At 42.0% G+C, this 26,253-nt stretch overlaps 1 protein-coding gene across 1 annotated transcript; it reads right to left on the reverse strand.

The window, feature by feature from the left end:
* Window positions 1-1,557: 1,557 nt before the first annotated feature.
* Window positions 1,558-25,379, reverse strand: LOC113058304 (TRPM8 channel-associated factor homolog). The gene is made up of 8 exons (XM_026226075.1): window positions 25,296-25,379; window positions 4,792-5,523; window positions 3,716-4,707; window positions 3,531-3,625; window positions 3,181-3,394; window positions 2,844-3,083; window positions 2,366-2,703; window positions 1,558-2,194 (listed from the first exon to the last, which is right to left on the reverse strand). Exons 2-8 carry the CDS (start codon window positions 5,406-5,408, stop codon window positions 1,952-1,954), a joined length of 2,739 nt encoding a protein of 912 aa, XP_026081860.1. The 5' UTR covers window positions 5,409-5,523; window positions 25,296-25,379; the 3' UTR covers window positions 1,558-1,951.
* Between the last annotated feature and the right edge of the window lie 874 nt (window positions 25,380-26,253).

A 26,253-nucleotide genomic window follows, 5' to 3' on the forward strand; every position in this document is an offset into this window, starting at 1 on the left:
CGTCCCAGGATGATGTCTGCGGTGGATTCCTCCAGCACCATAAACGTAATGTTTTCCTCGTGCAGGAGTCCCACGCGGAGGATGATTGTGGGGGAGAAATAGTGGACACGACCCTTGCCCAGCGGTTTTCCCTGTATTGTTGTTATTTTGAGTTCGACGGGGCTTCGATGACGTTTGGCACTAGACGAGTTAATGTTTGCAGGTTGTTGAAGTTCCCCGCCGAACCGGAGTCGATGAGGGCTTGTACTGAAACGGAAGAATGGAGATGTCTTAGAGTAACCCAGGTTTTAGTCAAAGGAGCAGTTAGAGGTGGAATATGGATGGTACTCACCGCTGGGCATGGAGGTCGTACTGGACAGCATGGTAAGAGGTGTCCATCTCCCCCACAGTAGAGGCACAGCCCGATGTTAATCCTCCGCTGACGTTCCGATGTGGATAGATGGTTAGAATCCACTTGCATGGGTTCTGGTGCTGGAGGAGCGACAGATGGTATAGCGGGCGGAGGAAGTACAGCGGGAGTGAGCGGGTGACAGGCAGTGAGTCTCTGGGCAACTCTAATGGATTTTTGGATTAGACACTCAAGTCCCAGTGAGTCTTCATATACCACAATCAACTCTTGTACTCTGTCACACAAACCGTGGCAATATGAGCAGTTGATCTTGGACAGATAAGGCCGAAGTTTGATGACCAAAGACGGATTTTAACTGAGAACAGAAATTTGTTACCGATCCGATAGCTGAGGAGTTAGAGTCCCAGAGAGATTGAGCCCATTGAAGAGCTTTACCTGAGAGCAGGTTGATGATGAATGCGACTCGACTGCGTTCAGTGGTGAATAAATGAGCGTTGGATTCCAGGTAGAGGGAACACTGTAGTAGGAACCCGCTGCAATCCTCCGCCGAGCCGCTGTATGTCGCAGGTTTGGCCATGGGACTCGCAGGGGCAACTGAGGAAGTGACCGGCGGTGTAGCGGTGATAGTCGGAGCAGAAAGTTGAGTTTGTTGTAGTAGTGAGGACCGTACAGCGTGAACCAGTTCGGTGAAGGGATCCGCGGTGCGGTCCTCGCCTGTATCTGGAGAGCTCTGCATTTGGTCTGGTCTTCTGTCAGACACAGACGAGGACACAGAGGATTCAGTGAAACAGTATTTAATGTGAATCAGAGGTTTCAGACACAGGTGAATCTTGACACGTGGAGGACACAGAAACAACACAACTTTCCTTCAGGTGAGTGGTGGTGCAGACGGTGACTCAGACGAAGACGATGGTAGTAGAAGTTCCGATGAGGATGAAGAGGGGAAGGCAGATCAGGTAGGTAGATTAATGTCGTTCAGGTAAGTGAGGAGATCGGTGCAAGACCAGACACTGAGTGATGGTGACTGGTGGCTTTATATGTGGTGCTGGTGATGATGCACAGGTGTTTAGAATTCAGGTGATTGGGGACGAGTGGGTGTGGCGTAAGTGTTCGATCCTGGGAGTGAAGCAGGTGTGGTTGTGACAGCTATATCATTAAACATGGTTTTCCTTGAATCATACATCAGTAGGAGAATACATTTAAAAAAAAAAAAAACATAACCCTAACCTTGTTTCACACCAAGATAACAGCAAAATTGTTGTACATTAACAAAAGCTTTTAATTATTTTATAACATCTGTTAAAATCATTTGCAGAGTTTCAAGGCATGCATGGTCATAAAAATTCTAATTTGCATTAATTATCTGCTGATCATTAGGCAATGTTTAATAAGTTTTATAAACATTAACAAGCACATTGTCTCATGTTTCTAGCTATGTAAATATATATATTAACTAATGATAACGTAAAAATGTATATAATGTTTGTTAATTATTAATTAATGAAAGTTATTATAAAGTGTTACCCTTGAGTTTATTCATTCTGAAAATATGGAATTAAGAACTGTTGCTGATTCTCAACAAAGCACATTAATATTATGTTCTTATGCATACTGGACCATAGGATGGTCACTCCACTCAGGGAAATGAGAGATTTTCTCTTGTGTGCTGGTCTGGATGGGCCAACCCCACGCTTTGAAGAAGGGGCAAAGATTCAAGTTGACCACTTTGGAGAAGGTCTCAGCATACAGATTCATCTTGCCTGCATTGTCGTTTGGCACTCCATTCATATCATGGTAGGCAGCAAAAACTTTCTTGAAAGCATCCCAGCCAAATTTTTCCTGGAGCTGGAAAACATTAGATGCGATGATGGAAGATGAGAAAAAAAAATAAAAAAAATAAAACAATTAATATATATATATATATATATATATATATATATATTACCCCCCAGGGATCACAAATAATGGATTTAATTAATTAAACTATCTTTTAAATGATATGCAGTCTGTTCTCACCTGCATGTAAGTCTCAAGTGCCGTCCACACACTCCAGCTGTTTAAATCCTTACCGCCACTGCAATACTTTGTGGTACGAGCCTGGCGTTTTTCTAGAGTCATATTTGGATGAGCATTAGACCTATTCAAACCCAGCACTTCCTCGTGTACGTACACTGACCATAGTTTGCAAGTGCACTCAGTGGTGTGTGGAGGGAACTCCCAAACTCCACGCTGCTGGTTATGACCCAGCTCGTGAATGGGTCCCCACAAACCACTTTTATAGGCTTCCTGTACATTTACTAGTTCTGGGGCAGAGGTAGAGTGCATCATGATGGGATATCCAGCATGCATGAAACCTGCAAGGGGAAAAGGGGAACAGTCTTATCACCAGCACAGTGTGAGTGTAATTATTATTATTATTAGCATGATTCCGTTGTAATAGTGATGGTTCTTTTTATCAACTAACAAACTGTGAGTGTTTAATAGTAACACCAACCGTGAGAGATCTGAATATCTGCAACAAACCGCTCCTTACGGGGGAACTTGCCAGGCCTTGCTGCCAGGTCAGCAATGCTTCTCATAATGGTATCCCAAAGTTTAGCCACTTTATCAGGGCAGTCCAGATTCCTTATATATTCTGATTCTAAAGTTATGATGATGTTCTCAAATTCAAACTCCGCCCAGGGGGCAGGTGCCTGACGGATCCTGTTCACCCAGTCAGCCACACTGGTCTCTCCTGAGGGACAAAACATGTTAGCACTGCAAAGTTTTACTATACAACATTAAATGTTCTGTATAGAAACCTTAGTGTGATGCTCATTCAGAATTCTTACCAGACTTGAAATATGGAGCCTGTACTGAGACATGCACAACAATTTCCACCCCATCCACTTTGCTTTTAGGAGGTGCTATTAGGTAGATGAGCCCTCCCCATAGATTGCAGACTTGGACCATCTTTGTGTCCAAAGGGAATCGCTCATGGACCACAGGAGCCCGTTTCAGAACATCTAATCTATCAATGTTATCCGTTTGGCAGCCAAGCTGCACCTGCACAGTGTTACCCCCTCATGTTAATAACATATTCCCCAAGCCTATGAACAACAAGGCTGTATCTATCATGACAAGTATAGTTCATGCAGCAACTATACCATGATTGGATACATGTATAGACTTTATTCATCACCTGCCAATTTTTCCCAACAATCTCTGGAGGTACTGCAATGCAAGTCTTCATACCAGGAGAAAGATATAAGCCTGTGCTTATCCATTCTTCGTGAGCTGAAACAAATAAATGCATTCTTACTGTATAGTATTTAAGTATTTTGAAACTTAAACAAGAAATAAAATTTGGTGGGAAAACCTTTATACCTGCAGTGTTGGCACTGATCCGAACTCTTGCATTAGACACAGTCGGCAAGTTAGGTCTGTCCTTAATGATGTATGGAAGAAGGGCATCAGGATCAGGAGACACTTTGTATACCTCAGTTCCAACGTGGAGCATCAGGCGGTCTTTTTCACTCTGAACAGGGCATTTACTACACACTTGTGGAACACCTACCTCCTTCACTATGTCACTAAGAACTGCTACCATTGAAGTATAGGCAGCACTGTCATGAGATCTCATGCGAAGGTAACTGGCACAGTCATTGCCCAGATGTTTCAAGCAGCTCTGTTCATGATTCGTCAGTTCATGCCCCCGTCTTACATGCTCAGCAAAGCGATGTAGCATGCTACGAAAGTGGTACACCTCTTTAGACCTGTTCTCTATCTCTGGGGCTTTATATAACCCCCCACACAAAGTGTTGCCCAAGAGACAAAGACCCATCTTATTAAGAATGCGATTTCCTGCATAATCGGTCATCACATTGCAGCCACAGTGGGTCTGAGCCCAATACCAGGCATGACCTCCAATCATAAGACCTCCGCCTTCAGCAACAAAATCTTGGATCTCAGCACACTGGGCATCACTGTATGAAGTGCAAACATAGACGCTTAGGTCTTTTCTGAAACCAGTCAACTGACAATCTAAACCAGATTTGCTCAGTACTGTATGGGCTGCCTGTAGGCTGGGTATGATGCCAATAACACCCTTGCGACCCTCGTCAAGCCACTTGATAGCGCTGATCAGGAAAGTGGACAGAGAGTCCCGACCCATGTAGCCTTCATGTGACAAAAGAATTACTCGACCTTGCCCATAATAGGCACCAGCAATGAATGCTTTTTCATCTGGAGTGACTGCAATGGGAAATGCTAATGGTCCGTGCACCAACACCTCAGACGCTATAGTCCCACCTCGGACATCAAACTCAGACACACCTTCTAGTAGGAACTTTAGGTCATCTTTAAAGTACTTGCCCATACTGAAAAGTAACAATTTAAAACAGTTGGTGAAATGTATGTTACCTAAAGAATGGGTAAAAATTAAGAATGTCTTCTGAACTTACGATACAGCAATCCAATTAGAAGGGATGTTTCTTGGAACAGGAAAGATGCCAACTTCTCCATAGTGTTCTGAGAAGTAAATTCCTGCAACACTGCACACCTTGTTTCCTGGGAAGTTCTTTATGGTGTTTTCTTGCGGGTGGGTTGCAGCCCAATGACAGGCCTGGCCAGCAATGATCAAGCCACCCCCAGCTTTGATGAAAGCAATCAGATCCTTTGCACAGCTCTCGACATTGTAAGCATCTGTGATATATACAGCTAATCCATTCCGAAAATCTCCTAGCTCTGTCTTGATAGGGCAATAGTTCAAGTTTTCAGCTACTGAACGTAATTTCTTTTGAATCCCTACAATTCCAGCATCACCAGTACGTGGCATGAGCCACATTAGCGCATTCTTTATCAGGACAGGGAAGCGTGTTAGGTATTCCTCATGTCCCAACACCACCACACGTCCCTGACCATAATGAGATGCAGCCATCAGCACCTGACCTCTTGGATTTATGGCAAGTGGAAAGGCTTTTTCACCTATTAGTACAAGATCACTGGGCAATGGATTCCCTTGGAAATCAAGCTCCTGCAGCCCGTTCATGATAGTACAGTAGTCCTGTTCACGTGCCATGGTGGATTAGTAAGTCCGTTCAAAACAATCACTCTCAACCAGTTTTCCAGGGTATGAGCACTGGGTTTGTTCAACCAGAATTTACAAAGTAAATTATACTGAGTGGTTTTCAGTCCTACACAAAAACAGAAAATGAAAGAAAAATAAATCAGTTTGCATAATTTTTTTAACTGTAAATACATTTTTCCTAAATTATACAATTTAACATGGTATACAAAAGTCAAAAATTCAAATCACAATTTCAACTTCACATCCTTTCCCAATTATGACTACCTGTGTAACAATTGCTATTACTATTTAATTACAAAATAAATTGAACTATAATCAGTTACAGTTACTAAGAAAAATGTGTAATTAAATTACAGTTACTTATGAAAATGTTAACAATTACAAAGGGGTTTACATTTTAATATTTACACACATCCACATACAGATTTAATTGATTCAAAGATTAAAAATTTCAGTGACTATTCTGAGACATATCGCCCTATAATTTTCTGTGATGCAGAAAACACAGTCTGGTTCGTAGAATCCAGTCATAAAAACAGAATTCCTATTGCCTAACGTGGACGGAATATGCCGCATTTTGGACAAATACATCAAAAGTAGTTCAGTACACTTGAATCAAAATGTGATATGGTCTAGTGTCTGTGAATATTAAGCCGCAAAAAGACAATATATGAATCCTGCAGATTCTGTGTTTGTGGATATCAGGCACGGACTGGCCATCGGGAGAACTGGGACAATTCCTGGTGGCGTGGCAGCCGATTTGGCCCACTATTTTAGTATTATCATTGTATGATTAACTGACTATATGTCTAAAGGATTCTTTTTTCGAGTTTAACTGCTGCAAATAAATCAATAATCGCACTTTGCTGGGACGGTAAGGGAGACATCTTAAGACTGTGATTACATATGCAACAAATAGTCATGATGGAATGCTCCTTAGCTAGATTTAATAAAGCTAAACCAACAATGGTACAGGCCTGGCAAAGAGCTGTTAAATCTATTGGTGACCTGTTCTTTAGGTAGTGAGATGTAGATGTATCTCTTTAGAACTGAGAAGTATCCATATCTAGGGTATTATTATGTTATATAAAGTATTCATCTTCTATGCAAGTAGTGCTGACAGATCTTGTTTCTTATCTCTGTTTTGTTCAGTTTTCATTGATTATGGATATGTTTGTGTTAAAAAAAAACCCCAACAATATAAAATTTGATATTTTATGAGGATTTATTTTAGGTGTTTTTGTTTATACAGGACAGTACAGAAAGCACACAAGTGGGAGAGAGTGGAGGGGATGGCGTCTGAAAGCACCTAGTGCTGGGACTCTTTCAAGGGTTACCAAAATAAAAGATCAACTGGTTTCAGTTATAAAAGTACAAGGGTTTCTCTTGCAAGTGCAGCACAAAATTTGCATATTATTAAAAAAAAACATTGGTGGTCTCATATGGTGCATCCAAAGAGATTATTATCACATTATCACATTATTATCGACGACTGATGACTCTGTGTCCTGGGTGATGTCAGAAATGAAGGAATGGGGCATTTCCGGTGAGGCCCCTGAAGCAGCCCCTCCCCTTGGGTGCCAAAGTCAGATAGTGAACTTAAATCCGTCCTTGCAAAGTCTGTGGAAGATCTGGGCCTCTAGTTGTTGGCTCCAGACGAGCCCGTCCATGGCTTACTTGATGAGTGGTTTGTGCCAGAGACCTGCCAGCAATCCTCTCGCCAGTGCCCAGCCCAGTTCTTGCCATACACATCAAGCTTACCAAGACGTGGCGTGCCCCCTATTCAGCATAGTTAAACCCCTCCACTGCAGCAGTTCTCGCCACCATTGACGGCGATGACGAAAGAAAATAGGGCAAACTTATCCCCCTGGAGGAAGCAATCACCAAACACATATGTGCCCACCATCTGCCCTTGGCTTAAAGGGCCATGCAGAGCATCCATCCAAGCCCTTCAGGACCACCCCGGCCATCGCCAGTAGGGTTTATGCTGCATACAATGGCGATCCTCCAAGTGTTTCAAGACAGACTTCTCCGTAGCATGGATGAGTCTGGCCAAGAGCACCAGGAAGCCTTTAAGGAGCGAACATATGTGGACATATCTGGCTGGACACAGCAACATATCTGGCTCTGCACGCTACAAAGGCCACAGCACAGGCAAGACCATGGCCAGTCTGATGGTGCTGGAGTGCCGCCTCTGGCTAATGCTGACAGAGACCTGGGATGCCGAGAAAATGGCCTTCCTCGACTCTGCAGATTTGCTGGAAAGGCTATTTGGCTCCTCTGTAAATGCGTTTACTGAATGGTTTACGGAGGCTTAGAAGATGTCACAGGCACTGCGTCATTTCCTTCCTAAAAGCACTGGCACCATGGCTGCAGGCCACCAGAAGAGCCCCTCTGCTCAGCCTGCAAAGCCAGCTCAACGTGGCACGTACCCCAATATTTTACCTCTGTGATAGCGGACCCACATACTCTGAGAGAGGATAAGGAAATTCGCTCTTTAACCACAAACAGCTCGTTCAGCTCTCACCCGGGAAGGCACTATGGAAATACTACACTCAGCTAACAGTGAGTCAGGCTTTTTCAGTTGCTATTTCCTATTTCATTGATTTACAAAGCACTTTGTGTTTTGAGTTTTCGAGCTTAATGACTGCAAGGTCATTTTGAAACCGAGACACGGCTATATTCCTAAAGTGCTCTCTACTCTTCTACGGTCTGCAAGTTATATCCACTCTGCAGATGGCGAGCAGGGACAGAACACTTTCTGCCATGTTAGGTCTCTGTGAGTCTATGTGGAACATAGGCAGTCTGAACAACTGTTTGTTTGCTTTGAAGGCTGCCAGAAGGGTCTTCCAGTTACCAAGCAAAGACTGTCTCTCTGGATTGTTGATGCAATAGCTCTGGCTTACGCATCGGAAGAATTGGAATGACCTATTGGTGTGAGAGCCCACTTCACAAGGGCAGTGGCCTCCTCATGGTCGTGGTCCAGTGGTATATCCATCAGTGAGACTATAACTCAGACATCCCTGCCCTGAAGGCACAGATTCTATCCGTCTAACCTCCCCTTGTGGGAAGTGGTCTCTCATGCACTCAGCTAAGCTTGAGGCAAGATAATGCCCAAGTCCCTTAGGGCCCTTATTAGTGCTCTAACACTGGGCTCGCAGAGCAGCATGTGATTGTTGCTTGTAGTGCGGTGTGATTGGATTCGTTCCCATATATAACGAGAGTGAACATTTGAAAGGGAATGCTTTTGGTTACCTAACCTTGGTTCCCTGAGATAAGGGAGCAAGTGTTATGTAACTTGCCGCACTACAAGCTGCATGAATCGATGATCATCCCTTCAGTCAAATCATCAATCATCCCTTATCTCAGGGAACCGAGGTCACATTAAGAAACCAAAACGATCCGCTGATTCCATGAATCCGCTCAGTGTTTTCCTGCCATTCCACAGCATCAATCACAACTTGTGTGCCGCTCTCTGGATTAGAGACCACAGGTCTCAGAGCTCGTTCCTTATCAGGTAGATGCATTACAATCCACATTACAGTCAGTGGATGATTCGCTGAATTAGTCATTTGGTAGTTTGTTTTTATTTTTCTGACGTTAAAGTAATAAAAAAGTGATTACTACAAAATATCCAAGTTCTTAGAATTAGAATGTCTAACCAAATTGTAATACCCGATCAGATAACATAAATAACACCAAATCTGCTGTTGATGGCACACTTGAGAGAAAGAGTGAAGGGAGGCTGCTAAAGGCAGTTCAACATTGCAAACATGAATTCAAAGCTCCAGCAAGCCAACAGATAAATCATCATGTAGAATATTTAGTAGTTTTTCGAATGACCCGAGATGGTGGCGTGTACAGATCGCGAGGCTCAGCGTCTCTCAAGTTTGTGCTATTTTGCAGTATTATCTCGAGTCTGTTCATTCTGAACAGCTTTGCTTTAACATCCTACACCCGACAGAAGCTTTTGGATATCGGTGAGGACTTTTCCATCAGTTTTATCACCAATCTTTGACTCCTTTCTTAAGATCGCCAGAACAACTGAGGCTACGCACTCTACCCGGCTGGGCGGAAGTGCTCGCAGGTCGCGTCGTCGCGGAGGTCTAAGAGCTTAGCTAAAGCTAACACAGCTTACAGCTCTCTTTACCCATAGCATTTTCCTCACTAATGTGCGGTCACTGGTGAACAAAATGGATGAGTTATGACTTTGCATCACCCACAGTAAGAGACCTTTGGACTGCAATGTCATGGTTTTCACAGAAACATGGCTACACAGCAACATACCCAATAATGCTATTGAGCTAGCTGGACGTTACACCGATAGACAGGCCGAAAGACAGATAGACAGACAGACAGACAGATAAACAGTCAGACAGACAGACTGACAGAGAGTAAGAAATAAGTATGTCTGTGATTTTGTAACTGTTAGGTGTTGTTAAGGCAGATATATTGGAGGGGGGGGGTAAGGATGGTTGAAGGGGAGGGTTGGAGAGGGGGTGAGTGGGATGCACGTGGTTTACATCAGCTGTTGAATTTGTAGAAAGGTTATGAGAGGATTCCAGGTTTGATTTAAAGGCAGATATATTGTTCTTTTTAGGAGTTATGGTTTCTTCTGTCAAAATGAATTCTGTAATTAGGCTAATCCAATGGGAAAAATGGCAAAGGTATTTTGATATCCAGTTTTGAAAGATAATTTTTTTTAGCGATTGCTAGAGAGACAAGTACTGGGGTTTTGTATTTGGGAGGGATAGAGGTTTCTGAAGTGTCTCCCAGGAGACAGAGTGCAGGAGACAGTGGGACTCTGCAGTCCAGGATCGAAGATAGTGTGTTGGTTAATGTGGTCCAAAGAGAGTGAACAGGCTGGCAAAGCCAGGTTGTGTGGAGATAGGTGTCTGTGCTCCCGGAGGTGCACTGTGATCAGATGTCTGTGTCAGATAATTTAATTTTAAATAGTTTACTCTGAGTGATGTGAATTCTGTGGATGGTATTATATTGTATGAGTTGTAAATTGGTGTTGGTGGTCATAGTAAAGGTGTTCCTGCAGATCTGTGTCCAGAAATCCGGGTCGGAGGATAGCATGAGGTCACTTTCCCATTTCCCCTTGGGCAGGGTTATTGTGGGGTTAGATGAAGTGATGAGGCTGTAGAGTTTAGATATAATTTTAGAAGGCTGTAGGGTGTTAGTTAGAGTTATTTTGCTTTGAATTAAAAATGTAAGCTGTTGGTAGTGGAGAAATTGGTCTCTCCCAATCCTGAATTTCTGGACAATTGAGGGGAATGACATTAATTTAGGATTTTCAAATAAGTGGTGAAGGTGGGTGATGCCATTTTGTTGCCATTTGGGGAAGTGGATTGGTTTATTGTAAAGACGGAGGTCAGGGTTGTGCCAGTTGGGGTTATACCTACATGGAGTTTGGGGTGATTTAGTGATTTTGTTGGTTTTCCACCAGGCTGACAGAGTTGTTGCTATTGTAATGTTGTGATAGAAGTCTAGGTCTGTGATTGAGTTGGGGGAGCACAAGTATTGCTCAAGATCAAGCCATGGGTCGGAATGTGTCTGTTGTGGAGTCCATTTATATAGGTATTGTAATTGGTTTGCCAGGTAGTAGTGCATGAAATTTGGTGCTTCAAGTCCGCCTAAGTGTTTTGCGTTTTGGAGTGTTGTAAGTGCTATCCTTGTTTTTTTTATTTTTCCAGTAGAAGTGAGTGGTGATGAAATTAAATTTTTTGAACCAATAGTCTGTCGGGGTAATTGGGATAATTGAAAATAGGTAATTGATCTGGGGGAGTATCTTCATTTTGATTGTTGCTATACGACCTGAGAGTGTGAGTGGGAGCTTGTTCCATCGTTTATAATTATCTTCTATTTTCTTCAGGAGTGAGGCATAGTTTAGGTTGTATAGCTCTGACAGCCTGGGGGAAATTGATATACTTAAATACTTGATGTTACCTGTGTTGAGTGGAAGGGAGGGGTCATGAGCTGCAGAGTCCACATCGTCTCCTAATAGCGGAAGTATGGTTGATTTATTCCAGTTGGTTTTGTAGTGAGAGACTTTTGAGAATTTGTTGATGACATTGAATACTTCGTTAAGTGATTGGGATGGAGTTTGTAAGTATAATAGTAAATCATCTGCATATAGACTAATTTTGTGTTGAGAGTTGTTGACTTGGATTCCTTTAATTTTGTTGTTTTGGCGTATTGCTGCTGCGAGTGGTTCGATGAATATGGCAAAGAGGGATGGAGAGAGTGGGCATCCCAGTCTGGTTCCTTGGTGCAGAGTGAAGCTTGGTGAAGTGATCCCATTTGTGATGACTGCGGCCTTTGGAGAAGTGTATAGTGTTGTTATCCATTGGATGAACGACTCTCCAAAACAAATTTACGGAGGGTGGTGAATAAAAATGTCCAGTTGACCTTGTCAAATGCTTTTTCTGCGTCTAGTGATGCAACTATAGTTTTTTTGTGACTGTCCTTGTGCAATGCTGATGAGATTGAAAAGTCTGCGGATATTGTCTTTTGCATTTCTATTTTTGATGAAGCCTGTCTGGTCTGGGTGAAGTAATGAATGCATAACTGTTTCAATCCTGGGAGTCTTTGTAATAATTTTCAGATTAGTGTTGATTAATGAAACTGGGCGGTAACTAGAGGGATGTGTTGGGTCCTTGTTGGGTTTCAGAAAAACAGTAATGAGTGCTGTGTTCATATGTGTGGGAATGGTACATGTAGTTTGGATTTCTGTGAGTAATTTATTAAAAGTTGGAGATAAGATGTCCCAAAAGTGTTTGTAGAATTCTGCCGGTAGTCCATTGTGTCCAGGCGATTTATTGTTTTGCATGCTTTGTAAGGCTTTGATAAGTTCTTCAGGGGTGATGGATTGTTCTAAAAAGTTAGCTTGTTCTGTGGTTAATGACGGAAGGTCCAGATTGTTAAGAAAAGAGTCAATTTCAGATTGTAGAGGTTGGGTGCCGTTAGTGTACAAAGAACTGTAGAAATGGCGAAAAGAGTTATTGATTTCTTGAGGATCCTGTGTAGTTTTGCCTGTATTGTCCAGAATTGATGGGATGAGTCATTTTTTCTTTTTTGTATTGTAACATGTTTGCCAAATACTTACCTGCTTTATTGCTGAGGTGAAACTGATCATATTTGAGTTGCTGTATACAGAACTGTGTTTTTTTGTTTATGATACTATATAATTGAGTCCTAAGTTGCTTGAGTTCAGTTTGTACTTCTTCAGATGGGGCGGTAAACTGTAGATTGCTAAGCAGTTTTATTTTCTGCTCAAGAGTGTTTTCCAATTGTTGTTGCTGTTTTTTCTTGTGTGATGAATATGATATAATTATGCCTCTCATCACTGCTTTGCCCGATTCCCAAAGTGTTGATGGTGAGATTTCTGGAGAGTCGTTCATCTCCAGAAAGGATGCCCACTCTCTTTTTATAAGGGTGGTAAAATTGGGGTCTTCTAGTAGAGAATTGTTGAAGCGCCATCTTGTAGAGGTTTTCTTTTGTGCTGGGATGTTTAATGTTAAAGATACAGGGGCATGGTCACTGATAATAATTAAATGGATAGTATTTTCTAATATTTGTTGAATTAAGAAGTTGCTAACCAAAAAAAAATCTATTCTAGAGGAAGAACAGTGGGCTAAAGAGGCATATGAATATTCTCTTAGCAGTGGGTTTCTTGCTCTCTAGCTATCGCCAAGGCCATAATCCGTCATGTATTGTTTAATTACTTCCGATGAGTGACAAGTTCTTCTGTTTACTGTGATTATGTGTACGGTCAAATAATGGGTTGAGAACAGTCACGGTTGGATCACGGTAGAGTGTTCCATCCACATAAAGTTTGTCTACCGATAATTTAGCTCGCTTTCCTTCTTCACGGAAACGCTTCATCATCGGGACTAGTTTTCATCTGCGATCTTGAATTTGTTTGGGGAACTGATTGTACATCCCATACGTGGTGTTCTTCAGTTGATTTCCTCTGCTTTTAACGAGTTCTTTGTGATTCTATTTTTCAAATTTAACGATTATTGGAGGTGGTTTTTTGGGTCTTTGGATGGAAGACGGTGAACTCGGTGGAAAGTTATTTCCTCAACTGTTGCTGCAGGCAGTTTGAGCGAGTCGTGCATGAACTCTCGTATTGCCTTCTCTGGATCGTCGGGTGTGTTTTGTGGAGGTATGTTTATTCCAGAAAATATGAGATTATCGCACATGCTGCGACACTGGATGTCCAATATGGTTTCTTGCATAATTTGATTTTCTTTGGTGAATTTTGTGACTTGAGTGGAGAGGTGTGATGCGTTTTTTATTATTATTATTATTATCTAGCATTAGAGTTTCGATTTGGGATTGGGAAAATTCGAGACTAGCTTTCAGATCACGGATGTCTATATGGAGAAGTTTGAGTATGGCAAGTTTGGAGTATATCGATGCGAGTACACTGACCTCGACTGTAGTTTCTTCATCTGTTTCAGTGGATGAATCCCGTTTGCGTATTTTCTTGTTTGGTTCTGACATAATGTCCAGATTATAGAAATAGCTGTCAATGAAGTTGAACAGGTTATCCAGGTCTTGACAAGATTGGTTATCCAGTATGGTGAAGATTGTTTTGATAAATGAGTGAAGTTGATAGTAATCCAATGTTTGGGTTGCGTTTGCGTTCAGAGCGCTGCCATGTTGGTTCTCACCCACAGTCTCGCGATAGTCTCAGTCTTGACTCATCTCCCTCTCCCACACATCACGGATTGGTCATTTATGTCAACAAAGCTTGGTGTACGAACACTGTCATTGTTGGGAGACATTGCTCAGCTAATCTAGAGTTTCTCATGGTTAAATGTAGACCTTTTTTCTGCCGTGGGAGTGGTCACTTCCACCATAATAACCGCAGTATAAATTCCACCGGATGTTAATGCCAAGCTTGCTTTGAACTAACTACATGCAGTCATTACTAAACAACAGACTGCTCACCCGGAGGCTGCATTTATTGTCGTGGGTGATTTTAATCACTGCAAATTAAAGACAGTGCACCCCAAATTCCACCAGCTTGTTTCCTGCCACACCAGAGGAAACAAAACGTTTTATCATGTTTACACAAACATTGATGGAGCTTACACTGTCCCCCCCTCCCCCACCTCGGACAGCCTGATCACCTTTCTTTGTTTCTCATCACCTAAGTATTCACCTCTCATCAACCGTGTGAAGCCATCAGTGAGGACCATCAATGTGTGGCCAACTGGAGCAGACCCTTTACTTCTGGTAAGATTTCAATACAAGGACTGGAGTATGTTTGCTTCTCAGGCTGCCTGTGGCTCTCACACGGACATTGATATCTATACTTCTTCTGTATTAGACTACATCAACACCACGATTGACAGTGTTACAACGGAAAAACAGATCACAACATACCCTAATCAGAAGCCATGGATGAACAAGGAGGTGTGACATCTGCTGAAAGCCCGCAACACTGCCTTCAGGTCAGATGACAGTCAGGCCTACAGCAAATTCAGGGTAACCTGAAAAGGGGCATCAAAAAGTCCAAATACTGCTACAAGCTGAAGGTAGAGGAACACTTTTCCAGCTCTGACCCCTGACGCATGTGGCAGGGCATCGAGATCACCAGTTACTACAAGTCAAGCAACTCCACTCCAATGGTCACGGACGCCTTTCCTTTTTGAGATAAATTACTTTTATGCTCACTTCAACAGCGACAGCAAGGAGACGGCCACCAACATCACAGCCTCAGCAGACCACCAACCCCTCAAACTCACCCCTCAAGCCCTTAAATAATTTAAAACATGAAAATAAGGCCAAATGGGAAATTAAAACCGCCAGTAGGTGACAGCAAGTGAATGTTAATGAGTGAATTAAAATTCAACCGATTTATTCAAATGGCTGATTCATTCAGAAACAAAGCATTTAACTGTGTTAATGAGTGAATCACTGAATCTTTTATTCAACCAAAAAGCTGATTTATTCAATAAGTAAACACCATCCATTGCTCAGAGACATAAAGCAGTGCTGTAATCTTTGTTTGGAACTACTTTGTTTGGCAAAATTGAGCAAAAACAAGCATTGTTTAAAATGTAAGTCACTTATTGCTTTACTGAACTTGTATAAAATGATTATTAAATAAGATTATGCATCTACAGAAAAATGGTACTCTTTGTGTCAAATAGATTAAGTTAACTTTGCCTACATTAAATTATATAAATATAAAAAGTATACGGAAGAGTTATTGCTGACATTTAGAATGCCTGCAATACTGAGTTTTATAAGACTAATAAAATAATGTGCATGCACTCTGTGTATGATTCGGTGATATACAGTAGCCGACTTAATAATGTCAGATTGCACATCATTACAACAACATTTACTGTACCATATCATTGCAGATGATGCTGTATATTGGCCTCGACTTGAGTGGAAAAGTTAAGTCATCTGTGGTTGTGTGCGACTCGCACTTGTTTGCACATAAGCAAAAGGGTTTTCAGGAGTCTAACTTGTAAACGCCAGACCACTGAGACGTCAAATATGCTTCCTGCAGTCTGTGTTCTTCTGACTATTTTATAGTAAATAATGAATAGACTTACGGGACATGTATTAGAGTAAAAGTATACATTTTAATTAGGAAATGTAGTGGAGTAAAAGTAAAAGTTGCTTGAAATATAAAAGCTCAAGTAAAGTACAGATACTCACAAAAAATACTTAAAGGGATAGTTCACTCAAAAATCTAAATTATGTCATTAATAACTTACCCTCATGTTGTTCCAAACCCGTAAGACCTCCGTTTATCTTTGGAACACAGTTTAAAATATTTTATTTTTAGATTTAGTCCGAGAGCTCTCAGTCCCTCCATTGAAACTGTGTGTACGGTATACTGTCCATGTCCAGAAAGGTAAGAAAAAAATCATCAAAGTAGTCCATGTGACATCAGAGGGGTCAGTTAGGATTTTTAAATAATAATAATAAAAATAATAAAATATATTTTGGTCCAAATGTTGCAAAAACGACGACTTTATTTAGCATTGTCTTCTCTTCCGTGTCTGTTGCGAGAGGGTTCAAAACACTGCAGTTTGTGATATCTGGTTCGCGAACGAATCATCCGATGTAACCAGATCTTTTTGAACCAGTTCACCAAATCGAACTGAATTGTTTTAAATGGTTTGCGTCTCCAATAAGCATTAATCCGGTAAAAGAACCGGTGAACTGTTTTCTTCAACCAGTTTATTGAATCGAACTATCTGAGAGAAGTACTGGTGATTCGAAAACCGATGCAACCGGTTCTTGACTCGTGAACAAGTCAGTCTTTTGTTCGTTATCTGGCTCGGGTCCGGTGTTCATCTTCAGTTCTCTCTTCACAGCAGTTCAGTCAGTGTACTGTTAGAGTAAATGAATTACTCCGGGATATTGGTTTATTTTAACTCAGAGGGAGTGTCAGCCACATTATAAAAGTTAACAGCTTAAGTAATTTGTGGATTAATGCGTATTTGAGACGCAAACCGTTTAAAACGATTCAGTTCAATTTGGTGAACTGGTTCAAAAAGATCCGGTTACATCAAATGATTCATTCGGAAACCGGATATCACAAACTGCTTTGTTTTGAACTCTCTCTGACAACAGACACGGAAGAGAAGACAATGCTGAATAAAGTTGTAGTTTTTGATATTTTTGGACCAAAATATATTTTCGATGCTTCAAAAAATTCTAACTGACCCTCTGATGTCACATGGACTACTTTGATTATATTTTTCTTACCTTTCTGGACAGGAGAGTAGTTTTCTCCCTCTCTGGGTCCCAGGAGGGCACGGAGAGTTGCGGACGGCCAAGCACCGGACCTCACTCATCCTCCTCCTTCGCCAGATGGCAGCAGCGGACGGTTCGAGAGCGTCAACAAAGGCCCTACTCACGCACCCTCTGCCAATCCGTGGAACCTGGTGAGCCCTGTACCACACTCCGGCCTGTCCACAAGCCGCCCGAGTTGGGTCTCTGTGTTCCACCTTGCTGCCCCACTGCGGGTACGGCTGTGGTTCCGCTGGTCCCGCTTGTATGGTTCTTAGGCGCCTGGTCAGCGCTACCCAGCCTGTCTCGCTGGCTTCTGCGAACCATCAGCCTCGGCTATGCAATTCAGATCGCCCGGCTTCCCTCCAAGCTCTGCGGTGTATGCTTCACTACAGTGAAAGCGTCCGATGCCCCTGTCTTGCGAAAAGAGATCGCAGTCCTACTGGCGAATGCCGCGATAGAGCCGGTCCCTCCAGCCGATATGAGGACGGGGCTTTACAGCCCGTACCTCATTGTACCCAAGAAAAGTGGTGGGTTACGATGTAAGCAATGTCAAATGTTGACACAGAAACTCATTTTCAGGTGCATCCGTCCCCAAGATTGGTTTGCAGCGATTGACCTGAAGGACGTGTGCTTTCATGTGTCCAAACTTCCGCGCCACAGACCTTTTCTGCAGTTTGCGTTCGAAGGACTAGCATATCAGTACAAGGTCCTGCCCTTCCGGCTATCCCGGCCTCCTCGTGTCTTCACGGAAGTCACGGAGGCAGCTCTCGTTCCTCTCAGAGAGCAGAGTGTTCGCATTCTCAACTACTTAGACGATTGGCTGATACTAGCACAGTCTCGAGATCAGTTGTGCGAGCACAGGGATGTGGTGCTCCGGCACCTGAGCCTGTTGGGCCTTCAGGTCAGCTGGGAAAAGAGCAAACTCTCGCCGTTGCAGAGGATCTCTTTTCTCGGTATGGAGTTGGATTCGGTCGAACAGACAGCACGCCTCACAGAGGAACGTGCGCGGTCGGTGCTAGCCTGCTTGAATACGTTCAAGAACAGGACAGCAGTCCCACTGAAACTCTTTCAGAGGCTCCTGGGGCATATGGTGGCCACAGCGGCACTTACACTGCTCGGCCGATTACACATGAGACCGCTCCAGCACTGGCTTTATGGCCGAGTCCCAAGGTGGGCGTGGACACTCACCGAGTCCAAGTTACACCGGCCTGTCGCCAAACCCTCACTCTGTGGTCAGATCTTGCATTCCTCTGGGCAGGGGTGCCCCTAGAGCAGATCTCCAGTCATGCTGTTGTTTACACGGATGCCTCCACCACCGCCTGGGGTGCCACGTACAACGGGCATGCAGTCTCAGGGGTTTGGATGGGCCCGCAGCTGCAGTGGCACATCAATTGGCTAGAGTTGTTAGCAACGCACCTTGCCTTAAACCATCTCACCTTTGGAGTCAGAAGGTTCTGAGGTCACTTCGTGCCGTTAACATTCCAGGCCTGCTCAGTCGTACAGCCGACGAGCTGTCTTGAGCAATGCTCCCGGGAGAATGGCGACTCCATCCCCTGACGGTCCAACTGATTTGGAGGCGGTTCAGAGCCGCTCAGGTAGACCTGTTTGCTGCTCCAGAGACCTCTCACTGCCAGGTTTTCTACTCCCTGACCGAGGGAACTCTCGGCACGGACGCACTGGCAAACAGCTGGCCGCGGGACCTACTCAAGTATGTGTTTCCCCCAGTGAGCCTTCTCGCACAGACATTGTGCAAAGTCCAGGAGGACGAGGAGCAAGTCTTGCTAGTAGTGCCATATTGGCCTACTCGGACCTGGTTCCCCGAACTAGTGCTCCTCTCGACAGCCCCTCCTTGGCCAGTTCCTCTGAGGAGGGATTTACTGACTCAGCGACGGGGCACCATTTGGCACCCGCATCCAGACCTTTGGAAACTCCATGTTTGGTCCCTGGACGGGACGCGGAGGTTCTAGGTGACCTACCCCAAGAGGTAGTGAACACCATCACTTCGGCAAGAGCACCGTCTGAGAGACACGCCTATGCCTTGAAGTGGAACCTGTTCATTGAGTGGTGTTCTTCTCGCTGAGAAGACCCCCGAAGGTGCCCGATTGCGGTTGTGCTATTCTTTCTGCAGCAAAGGGTTGGAGCAAAGGCTGTCTCTCTCCACCCTCAAAGTCCAGGTTGCCGCTATTGCCGCATACCATGACCCCGTGAATGGGAAGTCTTTGGGTAAGCATGACCTCATCATCAGGTTCCTTAGAGGGGCCAGGAGATTAAATCCATCCCGGCCCCCCTGTATACCCTCTTGGGACTTGTCTCTAGTGCTTAAATCACTACAGCAGGGCCCATTCGAGCCTTTGCATTCAGTTGAGCTCAAGTTTCTTTCATTGAAAACTCTGCTCCTGCTTGCACTGGCCTCCATCAAGAGGGTAGGGGACCTGCATGCATTTTCGGTCGACGATTCGTGCCTAGAGTTCGGGCCGGCTGACTCCCAGGTAATCCTGAGGCCCCGGCCTGGGTACGTGCCCAAGGTGGTGAAAGACCAAGTGGTGAACCTGCAAGCACTGCCCCTGGAGGAGGCAGACCCAGCCCTGGCTTTGCTTTGTCCCGTCCAAGCATTAAGGTGTCTATTTCATCAAACCGCAGTTTTCGCAAGTTCTCGCAATATAATTTGGCTCCACTGTCATGTAACAAATCGAGAAACTGCTTCACGCGTTCTTTTGCGCTTATTTTTGTTGGCAAATAAGAATGATTTGCGCGCTTCAAGTTTCACCCTGGTTTCAAGAGGGTAGGGGACCTGCATGTATTTTCGGTCGACGATTCGTGCCTAGAGTTCGGGCCGGCTGACTCCCAGGTAATCCTGAGGCCCCGGCCTGGGTACGTGCCCAAGGTTCCCACTACAACCTTCAAAGACCAAGTGGTGAACCTGCAAGCGCTGCCCCTGGAGGAGGCAGACCCAGCCCTGGCTTTGCTTTGTCCCATCCGAGCATTAAGGTGCTACATGGACCGGACGCAAAGCTTCAGGACCTCAGACCAGCTCTTTGTCTGTTACGGAGGCCAGCAGAAGGCGAATGCCATCTCTAAGCAGAGGATGACCCACTAGATTGTGGATGCCTCGCTGACAGATATTTGTAGAGCTGCGGGCTGGGCGACCCCTAACACGTTTGCTAGGTTCTATAGCCTTCGTGTAGAGCCGGTATCCTCCTGTGTTCTCACCTCAAACGGGTAGTGGCACTGAGAGGCTCCGGTTTGTGTTGGCTTGCTAAAACTGCTCCAGAGTGTCCGTACTGTAGACCCTGTTGAGATCCTCCATCACCCTAGGCAGCTGGACACGGCGGAACATCCGGCGCCAGGCCTTCATGATGAATCCGTGAGAACCATGGAAGGCTGGGTTCCATATTGAGACCTAAGCGGTACTCGTATGTGTATAGTCCATAGTATAGCCTTAGAGCCCGTGTTTCCCCCGGCAGACTTCTAACTTCCCAAGAGGGTTTTAATCACCTCAAATTTCTGAGTGTACTCCTAAACGGATGCTATATGTGTATTTGCCTCTGAGACCTCCTTCGGGAAGGATGGGGCTTCCGCAGCGTCCCGGCTCCAAGCGGACCGGGTATGTTTTCCCAGTGTTATCCAATCTCACCCATTGAGGTAGTGCTTTGACAATGGTGAGTAGAGCTACTTGTGTGGGGGTGTTGGGGGAATCACCTTTTTTGTCTATTTCATAAAACCGCAGTTTTCGCAAGTTCTCGCAATATAATTTGGCTCCACTGTCATGTAACAAATCGCGAAACTGCTTCACGCGTTCTTTTGCGCTTATTTTTGTTGGCAAATAAGAATGATTTGCACGATTCAAGTTTCACCCTGGTTTCACCGCGGGGTTTGCAGATGATGTTCACGTCACGTAATTACGTCACTTCAAAATGTTCCCATGGCAAAAGAGGGGAACTGGCGCTTTACTTGTGTGAAGTAAACGCAACATTTTTCAACTTTCTGCTAATATATATGTGTTTTTTTTTGCAACGAAAATACAGGGATAATGAAATCATGCTAGCCCCGCATATTTTGCTTCCTGAAATCGGCAATTTATGCGGCAAAAGAGCGACGTATTTGAAAAAATGCGACCCCGCATAAAAATGCCGCCTTTGGCTGATTATGCATTAAATCAGGCGATCGCATAATCACGTTTTTCTGGAGGGACTGATTAAAGGATGTATTAAAACAAAGTTAATGTATGTAGCGTTAGCTAATGACTTGCAGTTCAGCCATAGGTGTAATTTGCAGGTGGTACATGTCCCCACCACTTTTTGCCAGGGTCGATATTGTCCCCACCACTTTTTGAAAGTAACTGAAAAAAAAGTGGCCTAGTGGATAGAGAGTTTGACTCCTAACCATAAGGTTGTGGGTTCAAGTCTCAGGCCAGCAATACCACAACTGAGGTGCCTTTGAGCAAGTCACTGAACCCCCAACTGCAAGCTAACACATAAATTAATTGGCTCAAAACACCGTCAAAGTGATTATGAAAGTATCAGGGGAAAAGAAGACATTATAATAAACTATTAATAAACTACTGCTTTCTAAGTCGGGTGCAAAGATGAGGTTGCCGAATGCCAACACTGACTTGCCATCTCCATGTACCTGACTTTAAAAGAAATAAAACTTTTCATACAGACTACTAAATTAAAGAATATCCTATAACAAAATCGAGTGGATGAATTTTCCATATTTATTTTATTATTCATATAAAAAAATAATAACCTGTTTTTTTTAGGCTACTATTAAGTGCTAAATTGAGTGAGCAGTCTCACTATCATGACCTCCGCGTTGTTCAACGCATGAAAGCTGCCATTTCTGTTGTATATGTGAAACATCAAAGCACAACTCGTTTGAACTGCGCAGTGCTTCGAATGTAGAGCCTGGTTTGAACTTGCGGCTTCAGCAAAGAGCACGAAGATGCGCTCAGCAAAAATGACGCGAATATTGACGGTTTTCACGCTAAAGTAAAATAAAGTAAAAAACCGTTTCTTAAACCAGAGAAGGTGTACTACATGGTATTCATGTGGGGAGAAAACATGCAAAGCTGTCACCGACAGCAAGTTTGTTTTTACTTTTCTTTTGGTTTTGATTTCATTTTGAAAATCTTATCTTTGTGGTTTACATAACGTTATGCTATGCCAGGGGCGTAGATTACGCGGGGGACGTGTCCCCCCCACTTTTAATATCATGGAAATTCGTCCCCCGCACTTTTTCGGTCAAGTTTTTCTCATAGAGGTTTTCAAGAGCTGGTGTGGGAATAAATATAGATTTAAACTCAAAGAGATGGTATAGTCTGCATATGATTTGATATTTAATTCGGACCCAGAATACAGCGAGATGGACATCACAGAGTGCAAACACTCCTGTAGTGTGCGTTTCATTCATACTCGAAACAGGAGGCCACTCTCGCGCAGAAAGTCATTTCAGGAAGATCCTAATATGGCCAAAAGCGTCCAGCAATCACTGTATGAAAACAGTTTTTCCACAGAAAAAAAAGCCCAGAAACTTTTGCAAACATGAAGACATTAAACATACGATTGCAACAATATATGGTTTTTCCAAGTAATCTCCAGCAGGTGATAAATAAAGGATGGACAATGCAGTACCAATTGACATAGCATTTATTACAGAATAGAAACTATTCTGCCTTATTATGTGATTTAAAAAATTTGTTTGTAGTATATAAACAAATCATGGTTGCACTTTATTTTACAGTACGTGTACTAACATGTACTTGCAGTGTACTTACAGTGTATTTATCTAAGAAAGTTCTGGTAATACAAGGTAACTACATGGGGTAGGGTTAGGTTTAGGGGTAGGTTCAGGGTTAGTATCTAGTTATTACATAGTTATTGTAATTACTATAATAAGTACATATTATGTACATGAGGAATAGGACTGTAAAATAAAGTGCTACCCAAATCATTATTATTTGTTATTTTGCAACAGTTATAGATTTCTAAGCCATTTAAAAGCTATTTGAGAAAAATAAAGTTGCCTATAGTATCTACTACCAGTCAAAAGTTTTTGAACAGTAAACTTGTTAATGTTTTTTTAAATAATTCTCTTCTGTTCACCAAGCCTGCATTTATTTGATCCAAAGTAAAGCAAAACAGAAAATTGTGAAATATTTTTACTGACCTATTTAAATTAACTGTTTTCTATTTGGATATATTTCAAAATTTAATTTATTGAGATTTCAAAGCTGAATTTTTAGTATCATTACTCCAGTCACACGATCCTTCAGAAATAATTCTGATATTCTGGTTTGCTTCTCAAAAAAAAAAAAAAAACACATTATGATAATGTTGAAACCAGCGGAGTAGATTTTTTTTTTTCAGGTTTCTTTGATCAATAGAAAGTTCAGAAGAACAGCATTTAATTTGAAATATAAATCTTTTGAAAAATTATTACTTTATCATTGATCAATTAATGGTGAAGTGAAGTGACATACTGCCAAGTATGGTGACCCATACTCAGAATTCGTGCTCAGCATTTAACCCATCAAAAGTGCACACACAGTGAACACACACCCGGAGCAGTGTTCATCATTTATGCCCAGGGAGCAGTGCTGTTGCTGGCCTGAGACTCGAACCCATAAAAGAGTCCTTGCTAAATATAAGTGTTAATTTCTATAATTCTTTTCCAAAAAACAAAAATTATATATTGACTCTAAGATTTTGAATGATATAGTGTATTATGTTGCAAAAGCTTTTTATTTCACATAAATGCTGATCTTTGGATCCTTATATTTTTCAAAGAATACTGTAAATACTGATAATCAGCAAATCAGCATATTATGATTTCTGAAGGACGTGACACTGAAGACTGGAGTAATGATGCTGAAAATACAACTTTGATCACACGAATAAATTACATTTTAAAATATATTCAAATAGGGAAAAAAGTTATTTTAAATATAAAAATATTTCACAATATTACTGTTTTTGCTGTACTTTGGATTAAATAAATGCAGGCTTGGTGAGCAGAAGAGACTTCTATAAAAACAAAATATCTTACAGTTCTAAAACTGTTGATTGGTAGGCTATATAGATTACAGAAATGTTAAAATAAAATGAGGGGGACAGAAATTTTATATATATATATATATATATATATATATATATATATATATATATATGTATATAATTTCTGTCCCCCTCACTTCTGAAAAGATGGCTACGCCCCTGATGGAGGCTCTCTTATTTTTTTATTTGATTCCTCAGTGTTTGTTTGTTATACGTTCTGTAATTTATTAGTCATTAGGCTATTTAACTAGTCTAATATGCAGTGTAGGCATGCCATGCCTCATCTTAATGTTTTTGTTAATAAACGTCTTGTAAGCTATAGTTTAATTGAATCTTACAGTTTTATTGTTGTTGTACATTTGAATTAAAAATAACAATGAATCCATCTTTTATTTATTTTTCTTAAAATGTGAAAGGTGTATAGATGTAAGCAAAACAGACAATTATCGTTCATTGTATAACCTAAAACGATTGCGAAATCAAAAGTGAAAGCATTCGATATAATATAGAAAAAGAGGACCTCCCGTTGACAAAATTAAAATCACACATAATACTACTGATGAAAAAGAAAGGATCGAGTGATAACCACTATCTTTTCCATATAAATATAAACAATGATAGAAGTTCTTCAGCATGCATTTAGCAGCATGTTGAAGCAAAAAAAAAAAAAAGAATTCCTGTCGTGCGACCAACTGAGAAATTTGGTCACAAAAGAATGGCCAGTGGGAAGAATGCATCTGGAGCCCTGAATTCCCAGCTCTCCCTCAGCACCAGCATTCAAAATTCTGTGGCGCAGCCCCTGGAAGGGTACATCGATGTATTTTTGAAAAGCGAAATTTTTCCAACTCTTAACCCAGTCCCCATTTAATTTATGTTATTAAAAAAAAGAAGAGAAAAGAAAAACGAGTTGCAGTGTTCGAGTCAGCAATTAATAATTCAACATTTTCACAATATTAAATATTCATAATTAGCCCAAACAGTACGTATAAGTAAGTATGTTAACTCAGGCTGTTTGAATCTAATTGTACTAAGTTATATTTCTTACAGTATCTTCTCCTGGAGTTCAGCTGTTGTCGTCAGTGAGTAGAGGTGCAGTGCACACTAGTAAGTGTGAATGTAGCTCAGGAAGAGCTGGGAGATGGTCGAGCTTTAATGTTAGGTCGCCCCGCCCCATATACTCTGATTGGTTCGATCGTCTTTCATACACTGTAAAATTGAACAGTGAAATTAATCAAATGAAATTAGTTAATTGCACTCAAATAATAACGAAAGTTCATTGGACTTAATTTAAATAAGTTCTGTTAACTCAAAAATTTGTTGTAATGAGGTGAACTTAAAATGATTGTGTTTTCTAGTTCCCAGCATGCTTTGCATCAGAAAACAAGGAAAATAAATTTAGAAATTAAGTGTTATTTTGTGTGTTTTTACACAAGATTAACATAGAGGGACATAAGTTAATACATAAATGTTGTGTTATATTAGATTTTACAAAGGTTTATGTTATGTTGGATTTATAGTGTTACCTTTGTGGTGAATAGTAGAGCCTGTGGCTAGACTGAGGATGGACAGCAAAAGCCTAATTTTGAGTGTATTTCCCACATTATAATTACTCCCTAATTATAAGTTCAGAAATATAGTTATTTAAGATAACTCTGAGATAATTTAAGGCAACTGGAATTAAATTTTTTAAGTTTATGTAAACTTAAAACATTTAAAAACATCACTTAAATGTTTTTGTGTAATCTGTTACTAAATATTTTTTGAGTTCTGTGAACTTATCAGGGTTTACAGTGTAGTCATACATGATGGGAAACGTGTGCGTTGTTGGTGTAGGACGGAGTATGTTGCTTAAAAAGCTAAACATGCTATCCAGTTTCGCAATGCCTTCATTATAATGCACAGTTTATTGTTTATTGGACCAGTCAAATTCACAAATGAATCATTGGGACCGAATGGGCTCAAATAAAAAATATGCCATAATTTGAAGCTCGATAACATTTGAA

Source organism: Carassius auratus, chromosome 40 (assembly GCF_003368295.1).
Source record: "Carassius auratus strain Wakin chromosome 40, ASM336829v1, whole genome shotgun sequence".
Lineage (NCBI taxonomy): Eukaryota > Metazoa > Chordata > Actinopteri > Cypriniformes > Cyprinidae > Carassius > Carassius auratus.